The sequence below is a fragment of the Podarcis raffonei genome, chromosome 8, assembly GCF_027172205.1.
Source record: "Podarcis raffonei isolate rPodRaf1 chromosome 8, rPodRaf1.pri, whole genome shotgun sequence".
In the NCBI taxonomy this organism is placed as follows: domain Eukaryota; kingdom Metazoa; phylum Chordata; class Lepidosauria; order Squamata; family Lacertidae; genus Podarcis; species Podarcis raffonei.
In genome coordinates this window covers 59,052,195-59,067,831 of record NC_070609.1, presented here as the reverse complement: position 1 = coordinate 59,067,831, position 15,637 = coordinate 59,052,195, and the positions used below count along the sequence as shown (strand labels likewise).

General features: G+C 40.7%; 1 protein-coding gene across 2 annotated transcripts in view; it reads right to left on the bottom strand.

Moving 5' to 3' along the window:
• Window positions 1-224: 224 nt before the first annotated feature.
• The window catches only part of NETO2 (neuropilin and tolloid like 2), a 37,363-nt gene continuing 21,950 nt past the window's right edge, over window positions 225-15,637 (bottom strand). The window contains exons 4-9 of one of the 2 annotated variants that reach the window (XM_053400235.1): window positions 11,168-11,416; window positions 9,793-9,837; window positions 9,571-9,698; window positions 7,339-7,567; window positions 5,638-5,751; window positions 225-3,278 (exon numbers count right to left, since the gene is read on the bottom strand). In XM_053400235.1, the coding sequence (XP_053256210.1) occupies window positions 2,698-3,278; window positions 5,638-5,751; window positions 7,339-7,567; window positions 9,571-9,698; window positions 9,793-9,837; window positions 11,168-11,416 (1,346 nt within the window). In that variant the 3' untranslated portion in view covers window positions 225-2,697. The remainder of the gene's footprint in view (window positions 3,279-5,637; window positions 5,752-7,338; window positions 7,568-9,570; window positions 9,699-9,792; window positions 9,838-11,167; window positions 11,417-15,637) is intronic. The other variant, XM_053400237.1, reaches the window with a different exon arrangement.

The following is a 15,637-nucleotide window of genomic DNA, read 5'->3' as shown; positions in this document are numbered from 1 at the left end:
GTATTATTCCACACAGTAACCGTGACCAAGTTTTTTCCTAGAAGAACAAAACTAATTATTTGGTCATTCTTGTTTTGGGGAAAACAGCAATAGCTGAATGCCCTAAACTAAAGACTTGAGTTGTTACGCTTTACCTTTACAAAATCCCAGTAGTCTTAAAACACAAGTACTTGAATTGCAAGTATCTTACAGTTACACAGCAGCCTGCAAATCAGTACAACAAATAATTTGTAACTTTCCTTTATCATACATTTTTTTAAAATACAGGGTATTGCCCATTGGCTCAGAGTTGCAAGGTCACATTTAGTGAAAAACAGATATGTAAACAAAGAAAGCTTAAGAAACCTGTGGATTTATAAAAGGCTAGATGGTAAAGAAACCAGGTGTTCTTCACAAGTAGCAACACTGCAGTTCATAGCTGTTAACATGCACACTGATAATCAGTTTGCTGTACAGGTGCTTGAGTGGCAGACATAGGTCATACAGTGTCGAGTTATATCAAAGTCTAAGAAAAGTTGGAGAGTTCCATTTATAAACCATTTGATCATAAAAATATGGAAGCCATACCTGTAGAGTTAAGAATATATTACAAAAATGTGAAGTGATACTTCTTTCTTCAGCCTGACCTGCAAACAGACCTTGGCCTAAAGTCAAGGAGCACAACTTACAATATTCCATGACAGGACAAGGCAGGACAAAGACACTAGAGAAGTGGGATTTGTGGCTCCTAGTGCAGCCCCTAACCAAGCCACATTCTTCAAAGAACCTTCTTTCTAATGGATAGGGAGAACACCTTGTGTCTAGAGCAGCAGTAACAAACTTGTGGCCCTCCAGATGTTGTTGGACTAGAATGCCTATCTTCCCTGACCATCAACTGTGCTGGTTGGGGCTGATGGGAACTGAAGTCCAACATCATCTCCGGTTCTTTTCTGAGAGGCAACAAGTAGAGAGAACAGATGTTTTGCATTACAATTTTTATAGATTAGCATATGGCATAGGAGCCAACTCCTAGGGGCTGAGGTCCCTTTGGCCCACCCAATAAAATATTGGGGGGGGGTCACCCCCCAAAAAAGTTGATGGGTGTTGCCATTCAAATGGTGTGCATGCACTGTATCATGTGATCATGTGGGGTTGGGCTTACCTGCCCCCCCCAATATTTTATTCATGTTGGCATCTGGGCTTTGATGGCTTGGGCTGACTAGTAACCAATGCTGCTTGTGGGGAAAGAGCTCAATGAATGGTAACCAATCGCAGGTTAACGCTTTTTGCCTTTGAAGATGGTCAGGGAAGCCTGAGTATTGTGACACTGGAGAACCTTCCAACAACAAGGGTACCAAGATTCCTGCAGAGGAAAGCCTCATAAAGGCATTTGAATCTAACTTGTAAGTAGGCATTCCACACAATATGTAAGGAATTTAAATAGTGTTCATGTAATACACACATCATAAAAAAGTTGGCCTAGGGCTTGGCTCAGCTCTGCCATACAGAGTAATCTGAATTCTTGCAACACACGGGGGGAAATGTATTTCTCAACAACCTGCATCACCGAAAAGAAAGCAAAAGCTATTTATTCCACCAACGACATGTGCAGGAAGAACGCTCAGACTGCTTTAGGACACCAACATTGCTGCAAATCTTTTGAAAGACACGGGCCAATATTCTTTCACAGTTAAGTACCTGCAACAATAACGTTTGCACCATGTTAATATGGCAGAAATTGCCTTTCAGCAGTTTTTGAAATCCCTGATGTATTGCTGCAAGAAGATAATACAAGTCATGGTCTAAACGTTGTTAACACATTTTTCTGATAACCGTCAAACAAGTGTTGTGGTGATGTCTTACCTGTGCTTAGCACGAAGTGCTATCAGTGCATGATAGGATGTTAACACAACTAGAGATTTGGTGTGATGCTGAAATTACCAATGGATTTTGTCTGCCAAAGACAAAAAACTTGATTTTCCTAAAGGAACTGAGTTCAAAGATAAAATTAAAACACTTTTAAAAGGCAAGAAACCCATTTCATTCATTTCCCCCAAAGAACTTGGAGGTCCTGAATATTTGTGCTGGTATGCGGTCCTTAAAATGTTGTCCCATTGTCACCAGAAGCAGCCGCCAGTATACCATTTATTTGCTGGCATAGAAAGCCTTAGGACTGGGCTTTAAGGAGTCAGTAATTAAAAAGGCAGCGATATAAAAATTAGACAAGATGAACCAGATGGAATGCAGTGTAACTCATTTGAGTCTTAATTGGCACTTAACACAATAACTCTAGCTACAATTTGACAAATATGATAACTGCTTTCGATGTTAAGCTATATGGTGTTGTACCCACTTATTTTTTATTATTACTGGAGTAATTAAGCTTTTGACTCGAAGACCAAGAACCTGCAGGAATGAAGCAAGGGAGAGAGTATACACTAATTTATATCTTTGTGTTTGTGTGTGTGAAGCCTCATGCAAAACCTGTTACTCTGTTCTCCAAGCAGATGGGCAGTTCACAAGGAAAAAATGATTTATGAAGAGTTTTCTTTCAGGGGGGAAAAACAACAACCCTAAAATAAATGAGCTAAAAAAAAAAAAGGAAAAAAGAATGAATACACATGTCTCCATCGAATTCCGTATGGTACATTTTTGTACATTCACATACATTATATTTATATAATATTTACACACACCCATTTCACCTTCAAAAGCAGATTAGAAGTCCATTGATAATGAGCCTTGAGCAGCGTCCTCTCGACCCCTCACGTAGATTTCGCAAGGGATCTCTTCCATCACCCTGTCCTCTATCACCTGCTCTGGACACTCGTGAGCCTGTTTGAAGGTATAGCTACTTTTTTTGAAAGTGCTATTGAAGGTCTTCATTGGCTGAGGTTGTGCAAAATCGTTGCGGAAAGGAAGTTCCATGGAACTGAGGTTGGTCCTGCTTTGCTTTACAGTTGCGGCTTGGGAGCCACAGTGGTGGTCATGGATGCACCTCGAAGCTGTTGAGGAGCGTCTCATTTTCTGGTAGTTCTCAAGTTCTTCAGACAGGTCGGCCAAGTCGGCGGAGATCTCTTTGTCTCTCAGGGAGAAGAGCTCGTAATGAGGTGGGTCAAAAACCTCCTGGAAACCAGTTTTGTTGAACGTGGTTTTGCAGGCCATCACCTTCTTGCGGGGCTGCTTGACCTGCACCAGGATCGAGATGATGAGAAGGACCAAGACGATTCCTGAAGTAATCCCAATTATTGTCCCATGGGTTTTGGTGATTTGCTCAAACAGCCCTGTTTTTTTCTTTTCTAAAAAAAGAAAAGAAAAGGAATGAAGCAGCAACAAGCAACATTAAGACTGTCATATGACAATATTAAGTCCGTCACCCAACAGAGAGGGAGAAAACCCTGCACTCTGCTTTTTTTAAAAAAATCCAGCTTTTGCTGCTGAACTGTTTTACATGTTTTATCTGCTATCTTTCCCCCTGTTTCCTCAAGGTTGAACCAGTGTGGAGCAGAGTAATCTTCACCCAGGAATTCTAAAACTTAACAAGTTCTTTGTGCAGTTTCTACCAGCTCCAACTTTTTCACTTCTTTTATTTACATAGGAGCTGCTTATGTGGGAGATTATGGTCGCAAGCAGGGCAACTAACTATGAGGGCAGCGCTACATAAGAATACATGCAGAGCCTTCTGGATCAGGCCATGGGCCCATATTGGCTAGTATCCTGTTCTTGCAGTGGATGAGCAGGTGTCTGTGGGAATCCAACAAAAATGGTTGGAGTATGTCAGTTTGCATTTCTTGGTGCAGAAAGTATTGATCTGAGCTTTCCTATTATAATTAATTCAAGAGGGTTCTGGAAGCTTCTCTGTGTGAAAGAAACAAGCAGAAGGTTCATGATGTTTAGGTTATACCTTCCGAGAAGCTGAGTACAGCTGACTTAAACTGGTTCTGTTCTCTCTTTCAGGCAAGGTCATGCTGACTATAAAAGTAGGACCAGAAGGAGCCTGGGTTTCACTTTCTCTTTCTATCTCTTTTCCTTCTGGTGTGGTGTTCTGTATTTAGTGTTAAGGTTTAGACTTATTGTAAGTTCTTGTAAGTGTAAGTTAAGTCTGCTGCAAGTGGATTTCTTAAGGATGGTGCCAATCCTGATTGTATTGGATTTGCGACCATTATGCTCATTTGCCTTCAGTAGCAGTAAAGCTCTGCTGGATGAAATATTAATTGCCTCTGGTCTATTTTTTTGGGGGGGGAATCCTGCAACGTGTTTAAGTTGTTACTCTGCTAACTATACATTGGAATCTACTCTGGATCAATATTGAGTAGAATTTCATGACAGAGTACAAGAGCATTCCCCCCCCCCCGCCCCATGATTTCCTGGCATTCAGAAACATTGCTGCCTTTAACCCTGGAAACAGAAAATAGCCATCATGGCTAGTAGCCACAGACAGCTCTCTCCTCCTTTTATCTTTGTTTTGATGACTGGAGGTTTGGGGGAAGAGACGGGCCACAACCTGAAGCGCTAAAAGTTAACACCACGTGACAAAAACCATAAAGTGATGTGAGCACTTCATATGAAAGCACACAAGATGGCACTAGCGGATTGCAGTAATTTTATATATCTAGCTACTTAAAGAGAGAAAGGGGTGGAAAAGCAAGCTTTAGAAGAAAAGGTCATTCTTCTGTATGGCAAGAGGCATGAGCATGAATAAAATAAGATATTCAGAAGGGGTATAGTGACATTATTATCTCTTGGGTATTAAAAAGAAAAGTCCATTCACATCTACAGACAAAATATGAATAGTAATTTATTTCAGCCCAGAGGATGGTGTTTGGCTCCAGCCTCGCAACAAACACTAGAACAGATTTCTGAACTGAAAGGACACAGGCAACATATACAAAAGCATCATAATTGTTGCCTAGAGAATTGTTGGTAAAAAGGCCACCCTGACTAGGATTGATTCATGCTAGCAAGCTGGAGGTTCGTTAGGAAAAAAGATTGTTGTAAATGATCCAGAGCTGGTCTGCGACTGATTTATTTTTGTTAAGCTATAAAACAGGAAACCGAGTCACCGTGAGCAGAGAGATATAGTGTTGCACAGTAAGTGCATCTGTATGGTTTACTAACTCAAATGAAGGTGCTTCAAGGTGAAGAAACAAATCACAATTGATACCAAACTAGAAAATGCAGCTTAATACATAAATAATCCAGAACTGCACTTCAAATTTAATGTGCACCTTGCCTTATAAAGTTTAGGTAGGCTGATCTCCATTAGGGAGAATAATTCTATTAAATTTCATTTTTTTTGCTTATACAGTGGTACCTTGGTTTAAGAACAGCTTAGTTTATGAACAACTTGGATTAAGAATGCTGCAAACCTGGAAGTAGGTGTTTGTGAACTTTGCCTTGGAAGCAGAACCTGTTTTGCTTCCTGTTGAGTGTGTTCCACTTGTAAATTGAATCCCCCGCTGCTATGGGAAAGCATGCCTTGGTTTAAGAACGCTTTGGTTTAAGAACGGACTTGCGGAACAGACTAAGTTCGTAAACCAAGGTACCACCGTAGTATCTTGGTCTCAGAACCTGACCTTGACTCATTTGAGAGATGGGGGGGATCAGAAGGCACAAGCCAGGCAGCCCCAGTTGCCCCTCATAGCAACACACACTCACCTTTGCAGTGGTTTTCATCCCATGGGTATGCACAGTTTTGAATGCCGTTGCAGACTAAAGAATTATTGATGCACATGTTGCTATGGCAAAAGTATGTGCTGCCTGAGCAGGGGGCTAGGAAGGAAGGGGGAAAGAGTTATGAGTTACCCAAACTTAAGAGTGATAGATAGATAGTCACTTCCAGTGCTTTTCTTCTAGGAAAAAGGGTGCCGGTACTCTCCATGAACTTGTTACAGTAGGTGCCACACTTTTAACCAGTGCAGGGGGGGAAAGGTGCTGGTACTGCGTACCCTTAAGTAACCCCCCCCAAAAAAACCACAAACACAAAACAAACAAACAAACAAAAACGCTGGGCACTTTATAATTGGACTTAGAATTTAAGGAAGAAAGAAGTCTTCTGCATGCTACAAAGTGGCACATTCATAATAATCCCACAGCTGTGACTACTAAAGTACAGCATCAGTCATACACAAGCACACAGAGTATTTATTCAAAGCAGCATATCAGCGCTATTCTACCCTCTCACCCCGGCAATGATCTTTGGGTGGCGTTTATTTTGAGGATTATTTTGTTGTAAATACAAGTGTTCTAGCATTTTTCTTTACTGTGCTTTCCTCAGCCTAGTCAGTGGTTGAAAATGGCCCATGCTTTTAGTTATGAGTCATATTCTCTAAATTATAACACTTTTTGCCTTGTTGTTTATTGAGGCTTAAAGTGTAAAGCTGATTATTAAGGTCAACAACCAATTAGGTATCACATTAATGCAATTTAAAGTTAATTACACTTCTTGCTATTTCCAGCTGTTCTTAACTATGAGACTTAGTTTAAGGAAGGCAGTGACTCCAAAGTTTCCAGGAGACTGCACTGAAGACTAGATTTAGATCAAAGCGGTCAATGATTTCAGATAGACTTCCAGTTTCAAAATGCCCAATCTGTTAAAGAAGAAACCCTGTTTCCTTCTATACTCTAAAAGCCACATTAATTATTCATTCTGCAGTTCTGCCACAAATAAAGGAACAGGACTTTTCCAAACACAGAGGTCAACCACCCCGCTCTAAAGAGAGAACACAACACTGCAGAAGTGCAGCTGTTCTATAGCAAGGCTGTTGTGTATTGAGTCAAAGGATTTTATATCTGTATTATTATTGTCTGTATGTGCATTAGGGTAAAGTAACTGCCTTTTGGTTCCAGAGGGTACAGCTACTATTGGTTCATTTAAGCTGCTGTATTTGGATCCTCTGTCTTATTGGTTTCCTCCAAAAGGCAGGACTGTGATTGCCTGATATTGTTCCCTCCAAAATATATCCCTTCTAGCTAGTTCCCTGTCCCTATAAATGTAGCTCTCCCCTCCTCAGTTCTCAGTCTTGTTTGCTTTAATAAAGAAGTGTTACTACAGAACTGTCTCCAGCATATTATGTCAAGAGAGCTGAAATCACAAACCCCACGTCACAACAAAGGCAAAGCTTGCAAATGACATCTGAATCTCGCAATCGCCTTCTCTTAAAAGATTCCAGCTGATGAGCCTTACATGATATTTTATATGGTTTGGAGTCACCCACTAATATATAGCAAAAGTAGTGTCTGTAAGCAGTTGTTGTCAATTCCGTGCATTCATGGAGTAAACAGCAAACAGCTCTGAGTTTAAAGTTCTAAACAATATTTTGCCATCGTTCCTAAAAGGATGCATTACAGTACACTTACGGTCCACGAATGATGTGAAGAGCATTCTGAACCTGCTCAATCTACTGCCTTCGTCGGCCCACATTCGTACCACCCCAACTCCGGTCTGCAGCATCACATCGTTAGCCACCGTGCTGCAAAACTTTGCTTTCAGGTTTTCGATAGAACTGCTCCCATCATACACAGCCACAAAGTTTCTTTTGCATTCATTTGAATGTTCCATCTGGTAGTCTAGAAACCTCAAATATATCTGTTGGTAAGGGGCAGGGGAAAGCTTTTAAAAGAAGTAATAATAATAAAAAAACGACAAGCCAAATATGCAAACATTATTTTCGATTTTAAAATTTTACACATTTCGTTTAGATGAAAGGCGCAAACAGCTTGTAAATATATTTTAGGCATATATAAATATAAACTTGCAATTTCCAGCTATACTCCTTACCCCGCCATTCTCATAATAAGCCTGATTTTTTTAAAAATAGTGACTAACAGCCATTCCGTGCTTAAATGAACGTGGTACTTTTGCAGACAAACAGAATAAATATATTTTCCTCAAACAATTCATGCCATTAACTCACCTAGTCACATCTGCATTTACATGCATACCTGTCAGTGGTACTGTCTGGTTATTAGATTGATATTTACTTCCAGATGGAATTTTAGCCGTAAAGTGCTAAAATACATGGCCTCAAACCTTAGCAAGATAAGCCCAGTAGCATTTTGAATCCTGACAAACTTAGAGCTTGATACACCATAAATAATCCAATCAAAGCGCTGCGAGTTAGGAAGATAATTCAATTCAATAAGCGCAGAACTGAAGATATGCATTCCAGCAATATTCAATGAAATTTATAAATAAGCATCAGATATTTCAAATATAGATGAATTGGGAGGGATATAATTTGATTTCTTACTCTTGGAATACAAGCTGCGATGTCAATAGCTTACAGTGCTTTAAGATTCACAAATCAATGTGAACAGCAAGTATATTGTTTATATTCCCTTATGCACTACTCTTAAATAGTTTTTTTAAAAAAACAAATCAGAGCAAAACAAAAGCACCAGAGAATGTTTATGGATGTGTGTGTATGCTGTTGTCATGGTCCTACCTAGTTCTGAATTTCTAAATTGTGGGAAAACTTATGCACAGCATCAAGCCCTTTTCAAATTAATCTGCAAGTTTAACCACAGATTGGGTGGAGATGTTATTGAATGTTAACCAAGAAAATAATTTCCCATTATAGGCATGTGTAGAGAAGATGCATTGTGGTGTCAGCTAGTAAAAGATGCCAAGATTTGAATAAGTATATTGAAGCTAGACTGGTTACAATCTTCTTTAACCTGACATAACACAACAAGTCATGCAATTTGGTAAATGTGAAGACTATTTTGTTGCACCCTCAAATAGTCAATAATCTGCAATATTAAAATATAGATCTGAATCAGAAAACAAATTTAAACTATAGCAGAACCACCCTGGCCCAACCAGATTCCATGAGATTTGGAGAGTTATGTAATTTAGGAGCTACCTAGCAAAGCTTATTAAGTTTGGATAGAAAAGTTCGGTTACATAATGTAACAGTGGTGTCCATTAAAGCACTGATGAATAATTTCCAATATTTTGCACAGCATAGTATTTTAAACTGAGTAAGTTGTCTTGGAAGCATGGCCCAGGGCTAGGCCCAAGGTGTTTTGCTGCCCTAGGCAAAACTGAAAATGCCCCCCATTCGCATGCATGGTAGCCTGGTGAGTAAAAAGAGGTAGGCAGCAATGGTTGTGGGTAGATCCACCACCTGAGGTGACTGCCTTATCCCACCTCATGGGTCTGCTGGCCTTGGCCTGGCCCCATAGCAAAGGGATTTTCCTGATAAAAGAATACGATTTCCATGCATTTGGACCAACACCTATGTTAAATATAAAGAATAGTAACGCCAAAGAGGAAAAATAAATCAGACATTGGAGCCGAGTTGGAAGAAACCATATTCAAATATTTATATCCATCTTTTGACCCCCACAACCAATAATGGTTGGTTTCTAAGCAGCAGAATGGTGCAGATTGGGTCTGAAAAAGTAACACTTTTTTGTGCACCAGAAGCAGTCTGTGAAACCAACATCTGTCTTCGTTTCTCATTACCACCAACAGGTAATTAATTTAAATGAACGAGACGCAATATGCAAACCATTACTAATGGCCATTCCCAGTTACTAATGACCTGAGAGCTCATTACACAGTGAATGATTTGGAGGGCCCACCTTGGCATTTGGAGTGGCCTTGATGGTCCATATGCAGTCAACAGCCTGCCCAGGCTTTGTTTTCTCTTCTTGTTCCACCTGACTGGAGCGCACAATCCCATCAGCCCCCGAGAGCTCAAACTGGCAATCTAAAGCGAGGCAGACACAATGTGCTGTCAAATTAAAGGTAAGAGAAATTTAAAAATCTAATATGCAAAAGAGATTAGTACTGCAATACTAGACCTGGGATGGGATTTAAAATACCTCCTAGGTATGTGAAGTCAGGATCTGTAATGAAGAAGAAAAAACATAATGATTCAGGATCTGTAATGAAGAAGAAAAAACATAATGATTGGCCTGGGAGAGCTGAAGGTTTAAACAGAAAGAAGGACCTTCTAGATGCCAAAAAGATAATAATAATATGGTACACTAGGATACTGAACTGAGGGGAGACAGGTTCCTTATCACTCAGTAACATATGTACCTTACATTTCAAGCTCTATAATATGACTCCAAACAGTCATGGCTTCCCCCAAAGCATTCTGGGAGCTGTCATTTGTAAAGGGTGCCAAGAGTTGTTAAAGGTAAAGGTAAAGGGACCCCTGACCATTAGGTCCAGTCATGGCCAACTCTGGGGTTGCGGCACTCATCTCGCTTTACTGGCCGAGGGAACCGGCATACAGCTTCCGGGTTATGTGGAAGCATGACTAAGCCGCTTCTGGCAAACCAGAGCAGCGCATGGAAACGCCGTTTACCTTCCCGCCGGAGCAGTACCTATTCATCTACTTGCACTTTGACGTGCTTTCGAACTGCTAGGTTGGCAGGAGCAGGGACCGAGCAACGGGAGCTCACCCCGTCACAGGGATTCGAACCACTGACCTTCTGACCGGCAAGTCCTAGGCTCTGTGGTTTAACCCACAGCGCCACCCGCATCCCCAAAAAATAATAATATGGTACACTGAACTGAGAGGAGACAGGTTCCTTATCACTCAGTTACATATGTACCTTACATTTCAAGCTCTATAATATGACTCCAAACAGTCATGGCTTCCCCCAAAGCATTCTGGGAGCTGTCATTTGTTAAGGGTGCCGAGAGTTGTTAGGAGGCCCCTATTCCCCTCCCAGACCTACAATTCACAGAGTGGTTTAACCACCAGTCCCTCTTCCCAGGGAACTCTGGGAATTGTAGCTTTGAAAGGAGAATGAACATGCACACAACTCTAATCATATCTGCATGGTGTGTGGATTTATATATAAAATGCCAGTTTCCACATGTGTATGTGGAGTGAGTGAATGAACAAGAGAGAGATGCCAATTTCCCTATTTAAGGATGATTTTAAGTTTCAAGGCCTACAAGGCACCCTGTCATTCACAATCTTGGTTTGAAATCTCTGCTTCTGACATTTGAAACTGGATAGCTGTGTTTACCCTCCTGCAGTCATGAGCACAAGAACATTAAAGAGAAAGTTCTGCTCCATGATTTTTATATGCAGCCTTCAACAATAACCAATTCTGAGCAAAATATATTGGGTTAATATTGATTTACCCAACTAAATTCAACACCAGTTGGGCAGAATCTCTAACAGGCAAAGAAAGAAACAGCATATATATTTTTTACCTGGTATAAACGAATATTTTGCTTTAAATCCCTGTCCTTCTAGTTCTTCATCTGAGGTAAACTTTATCCACATAAATCTCCCTGTTGACCTAATTAGAGTAGGGCTTTTTAGACCACAGTAGCGATCAATGAGTGGGGAGAAACCAAAAGGTCCATCTCGAACTTCGAGGTGATCAAATCGACATTCAAATGAAGGCTCTATGTAGTATGGTTCATCAAAGGTTAGCTCTATTCTTTGCCGTGGGGCAGCTGTGACAGAGTAAAAACAATCTAGATCAATATAACTTTCAGCAACAATGAATTAAAACAATTTCCAGAAAGACGTGAAGTTTTGTATTTCTCAGCATAGGTATGGAGTTAATTGGTATTGCAGTCCTAGCATGAATATAAATATAGATCTTCACAAATAGAATTTAAGATGCCTACACAGAAATTAAGTCTGACTGACTTCAATGGTTTTAGCTAGTTGGGCACAGGATTGCAGCCTAAACATTATCCAGAACATGCACACAAATGACACATGTGTTAGAGGCACATGAGTGCCATGAGTTTGTTGCCTCTAGATTTGATGCTTTTGTTCTGGAATTTGTCCCATGCTGAAATTCTTAAAAAGAAAAAAACACAAAGCAGCTTTCTGAAAAAACACCTATTTGCACATTTTTAACCTATTTTACATGAATAATTCACAAGGCTGCAAAAAACACACACACCCAGAACAAAACCTCATCAGTTTATGCAACAAAGTAACCGAGCCAGCAATCAACAGAAATAAACCTAATACCTAGGATATTACTCTGATTAAAGCACTTGGTTTATATTGCAGGTTCATGCCAGCCTGAAATTCAAGATTTCTTCCAAAATACTGACTAATTCAAGTGTCAGTTTCAATATGAGATTGCAATGTTCAGCAAGGTGGAGGATGTAAACATCTCTGGAAGAAAAAGCTGAATGCAAGAATGCACAGTTAGATAGGCTGCACCATTTCATCCGGTACTGGCATGCTATATTCATTACATACCTGTAAATACACCATCATGGAACCCAGGGTGGTACATGCAGAGTTTTCCCAGACACTTTCCCATCTAGGGCCAGACCTGATTGACTTCTGCTTGGTGGTCTTTCACACTACCAGCTGGGACTACTCTTGTATTTAGTATTATTAACAACTTGCCTTTGGGAAGGTCATCAGCAGATCATTAAAAGATTATACCCATTCCAAGCTTTCTTTCCCACTTCAGAGGTATACTGTCTCTGAACATGGGGGCTCCATTTAGCAACTCCCCACTGCTAACAAGTGGGAAACTGCAACAAAATGTTACAGTGCATTTCCAGCTCCTAACAAAACTGTTCTTCTTTAGGGTTGCAACTGACTTAGAAAGGAAAGTTTGTAGTGCTTCCTGGAGCTGCTTACAGAAAGTATCCTCTTGGTACTTTCTCCTGCTGTACAATATATGCTTCCAGGCTTAAACCTGATCACTTTATTGCTGCATCTCATGGTGTAGATGTGTGTTCCTGGTACAGGACAAAATTGCCTTTCGCTTTTTTCCTCTAATAAAACTTCTTCATATTATAGAGCATGGGAGGTTGAGGTTGTAGAGGGAAGGCAGTTTTTCTAGCTCTGCAATACATGTTTCACTCCCTCCTCCAATGCTGAAGTTATTAAGTTCTGAAACACTTCATTTCTGTGTTGTATGAAAGCTCAGAAAAGCGACGCCACACGTTTTACTTTGGGAACATGACATTTAGCTGTCTATGGGAAACGAAGCCAGCCTGCCATTGTTCTTCGGTTTGCCTGACGCAGCTTGGAAAAATCCTAACCAACCTCCTGGTATCCACCTTTGTATCTTCAAAGAAAGGCCCAGTTTGTGCATCACATTAAACCATAGTTAAAAATAAATGAGCACAGTGTGCTGGTGTATGCTGCTCATTAGTGCCCACTTCACTCCACCCCAGAAGTGGCTCACTGGGTAGGGCACTCGCTTCCTAGCAGGGGGGTTGTTGTTGTTTATCAGAAAGGAAAGGGGAGAGGCAGTGGGGAGGTTCAGCATGGTGCAAACGAACCAGCATGAACACTGGATTTGCTCTGCTGGTATGTTTGCACTTCACTGACCCCCTTGCTGCTTCATCTCTTCCCCTGCTGGTAAGCAACAGTAACCCATATGCCAGGAAGTTACTCTTGACAAGTCACTTCTGCTTCTCCCTCATTCTCCTTAGCCACACCATGTTGGAAACAAACCAGAAGCTGGCTTAGGGTTGTCTGTGAACCAGTGCTTGCAGGTTGTTTCTCTCCAAACATGAGGGGAAGCCAGGGTTTGTTTTTGGCTTACTGTTCAAAACTCACTTTTCACATTCTAACAAAAGCTCTCAAACAAACCACAAGTGCTGGTATGCACATACAGCTTTGGAGTTAGATACTGTAAAAAGCGAAGTTTGTACTTTTTGTTTTGTTTTGTTACAATGTGGAAAGTGGGCTTTGTTTTCAGGTTTTCATTTATTTATTTAAAGGAACAACTCATTGACCAGAAAACCCATTATTTCCTCTGCAGGAAATAACATGGAGACGAATGACCAAATTCTATATAATTATAACATTAATTAATACATTAGTATGGCAACATAAGATTTATTTTTTCACAATGTTCCAGAAAAGTACCAAATTTATACTGTATGTGGAAGAATACATAGTACCGGTAATCATTTTCAGAAAAGGGGGACATGCTGCAACTGTTTCAAAAATTTGAGCACGGTATAACACATACAGTAGAAAGTCACGTAACAACTGTGTACTTTTTCATATGAGCACCAAAGTCACACTACATGGACCAATGCATCATGAGTATTATGGGGTATTGTGGTATTACACTTTTAAGCATGCACAGCCCATTGAGCATGTTATAACACAGTAAATGGTGTGACAGACATGCTTTTTCATTTCAATGCCAAATGTGCACTAATCCATTGTGATCATTTTGAGATATGGCTCAGTGTGGTGATGCACATGCGCAGCCAATTCAATATTTGAGCATGGTACAACACATAGTGAATGTAAGATTATACGAACACTGTTCTGGAAGTCCCAGTTAAGGAAGTCATTAAAAACACAAGGATAGCTTTGGAGAATCATATAGTTATAATTTTTAGACATTTGGGGCATAATATACATGCATAAAAGAAATTTGGGTAATATGCTGTGAAAAAGTGGTTTCGGTTTTTCATTTGTTAAAAATCAGTGCTGATCCAAGATTGTTTAAGATGATCAAACTGAATCGTTGGAGCATTTCCACTCACAAGAGCAGAGTGCAGTGCATAAGTCCAGCCTTTTTTCACTTGTAGCTCTTCCCACCCCCTTTCATGCAGTCACAAGACAGTTCATAAGAAGTCAGGGAAGTTAAGGGATTATTGGCCAGAAAGGCTCAAATAGTCCAACATCCATCTGAATCCAGCCTAGCTTATAGGGGAAGCAAGGGCAGGCCTTGAAAATAGTGCCTCGCCACTGATGCAGCCACGATGGTGGACTTCCTTCTTTACATGCTACTCAAAAGAAGCTCACCCTAGTTCATATAAAGAGGGAAAGGCTGAAGCTCAGTGGCAGAGCATCTCCTTTGCAGAAGGTCCCAGGTAGGGCTGTGAGAGACCCTTGCCTGAAACCCTGGAAAGCCACTGCCAGTCAGTGTAGACAATGCGAAGCTAGATGGACCAATAGTCTGATTTGGTATAAGGCAGCTTCTGATGTTTCCAATTTGAAAACATCTTCTTTCTTGTCTTGTCCAGATCAGTCCAGCTGCTTGTTCAGTTATAGACCTGTTTGATGAACCTCTCAAATGGTATGCATAGTTTCTTCTGGAATGTTAAATGGGGCCCATACACTAGTCTTAGAGGTACATCAGCCATATCTGACAGAACATTCCATCTGGACCAGGGTGTCATCTTTGCACGCCCAGCAAATGATGATACAATGCTGCATCCTGTAAGTGTGTGGGATATTGGTGTAACATGTGATTTCCCAGGCTCAAGGCAGGTGCGATTTGTAAGGAGCAGCCAGGTAAACCATTCCATGGCTGCTAGAGATGCAATGAGAATCTTGATTTCTTCAGACATGAAAAATCAGGCATGGTCCTCCTTTACCGTCTGATGAAGGAAGTCCTTCCATTTTCCTGGTTCAGGTAAAACCCCTACAACATTCAGTTGCATTCTTACTTTCTGGTCTTGCTCTGGTTGTACTTTGGCAGAAAAGGCTGCTCTAGAGAGGTCCCGTGCCACATCCTGGCATGATGCACTTCGTAGTTGCCCAGGTCATGTGGCACGTGCACACATGTGCAATACAACATGCCCCCATATCTGAAAATGATCACAATGCATTTAGTCCACATTTGGGTACAATTTTGGTGCTTTCATGAAAGAAAAGGGAATGGTTGTTGTGAAAAGATGAGCTGTGCTGCCACACTTAATGCCAGAAATACATAGGATGCT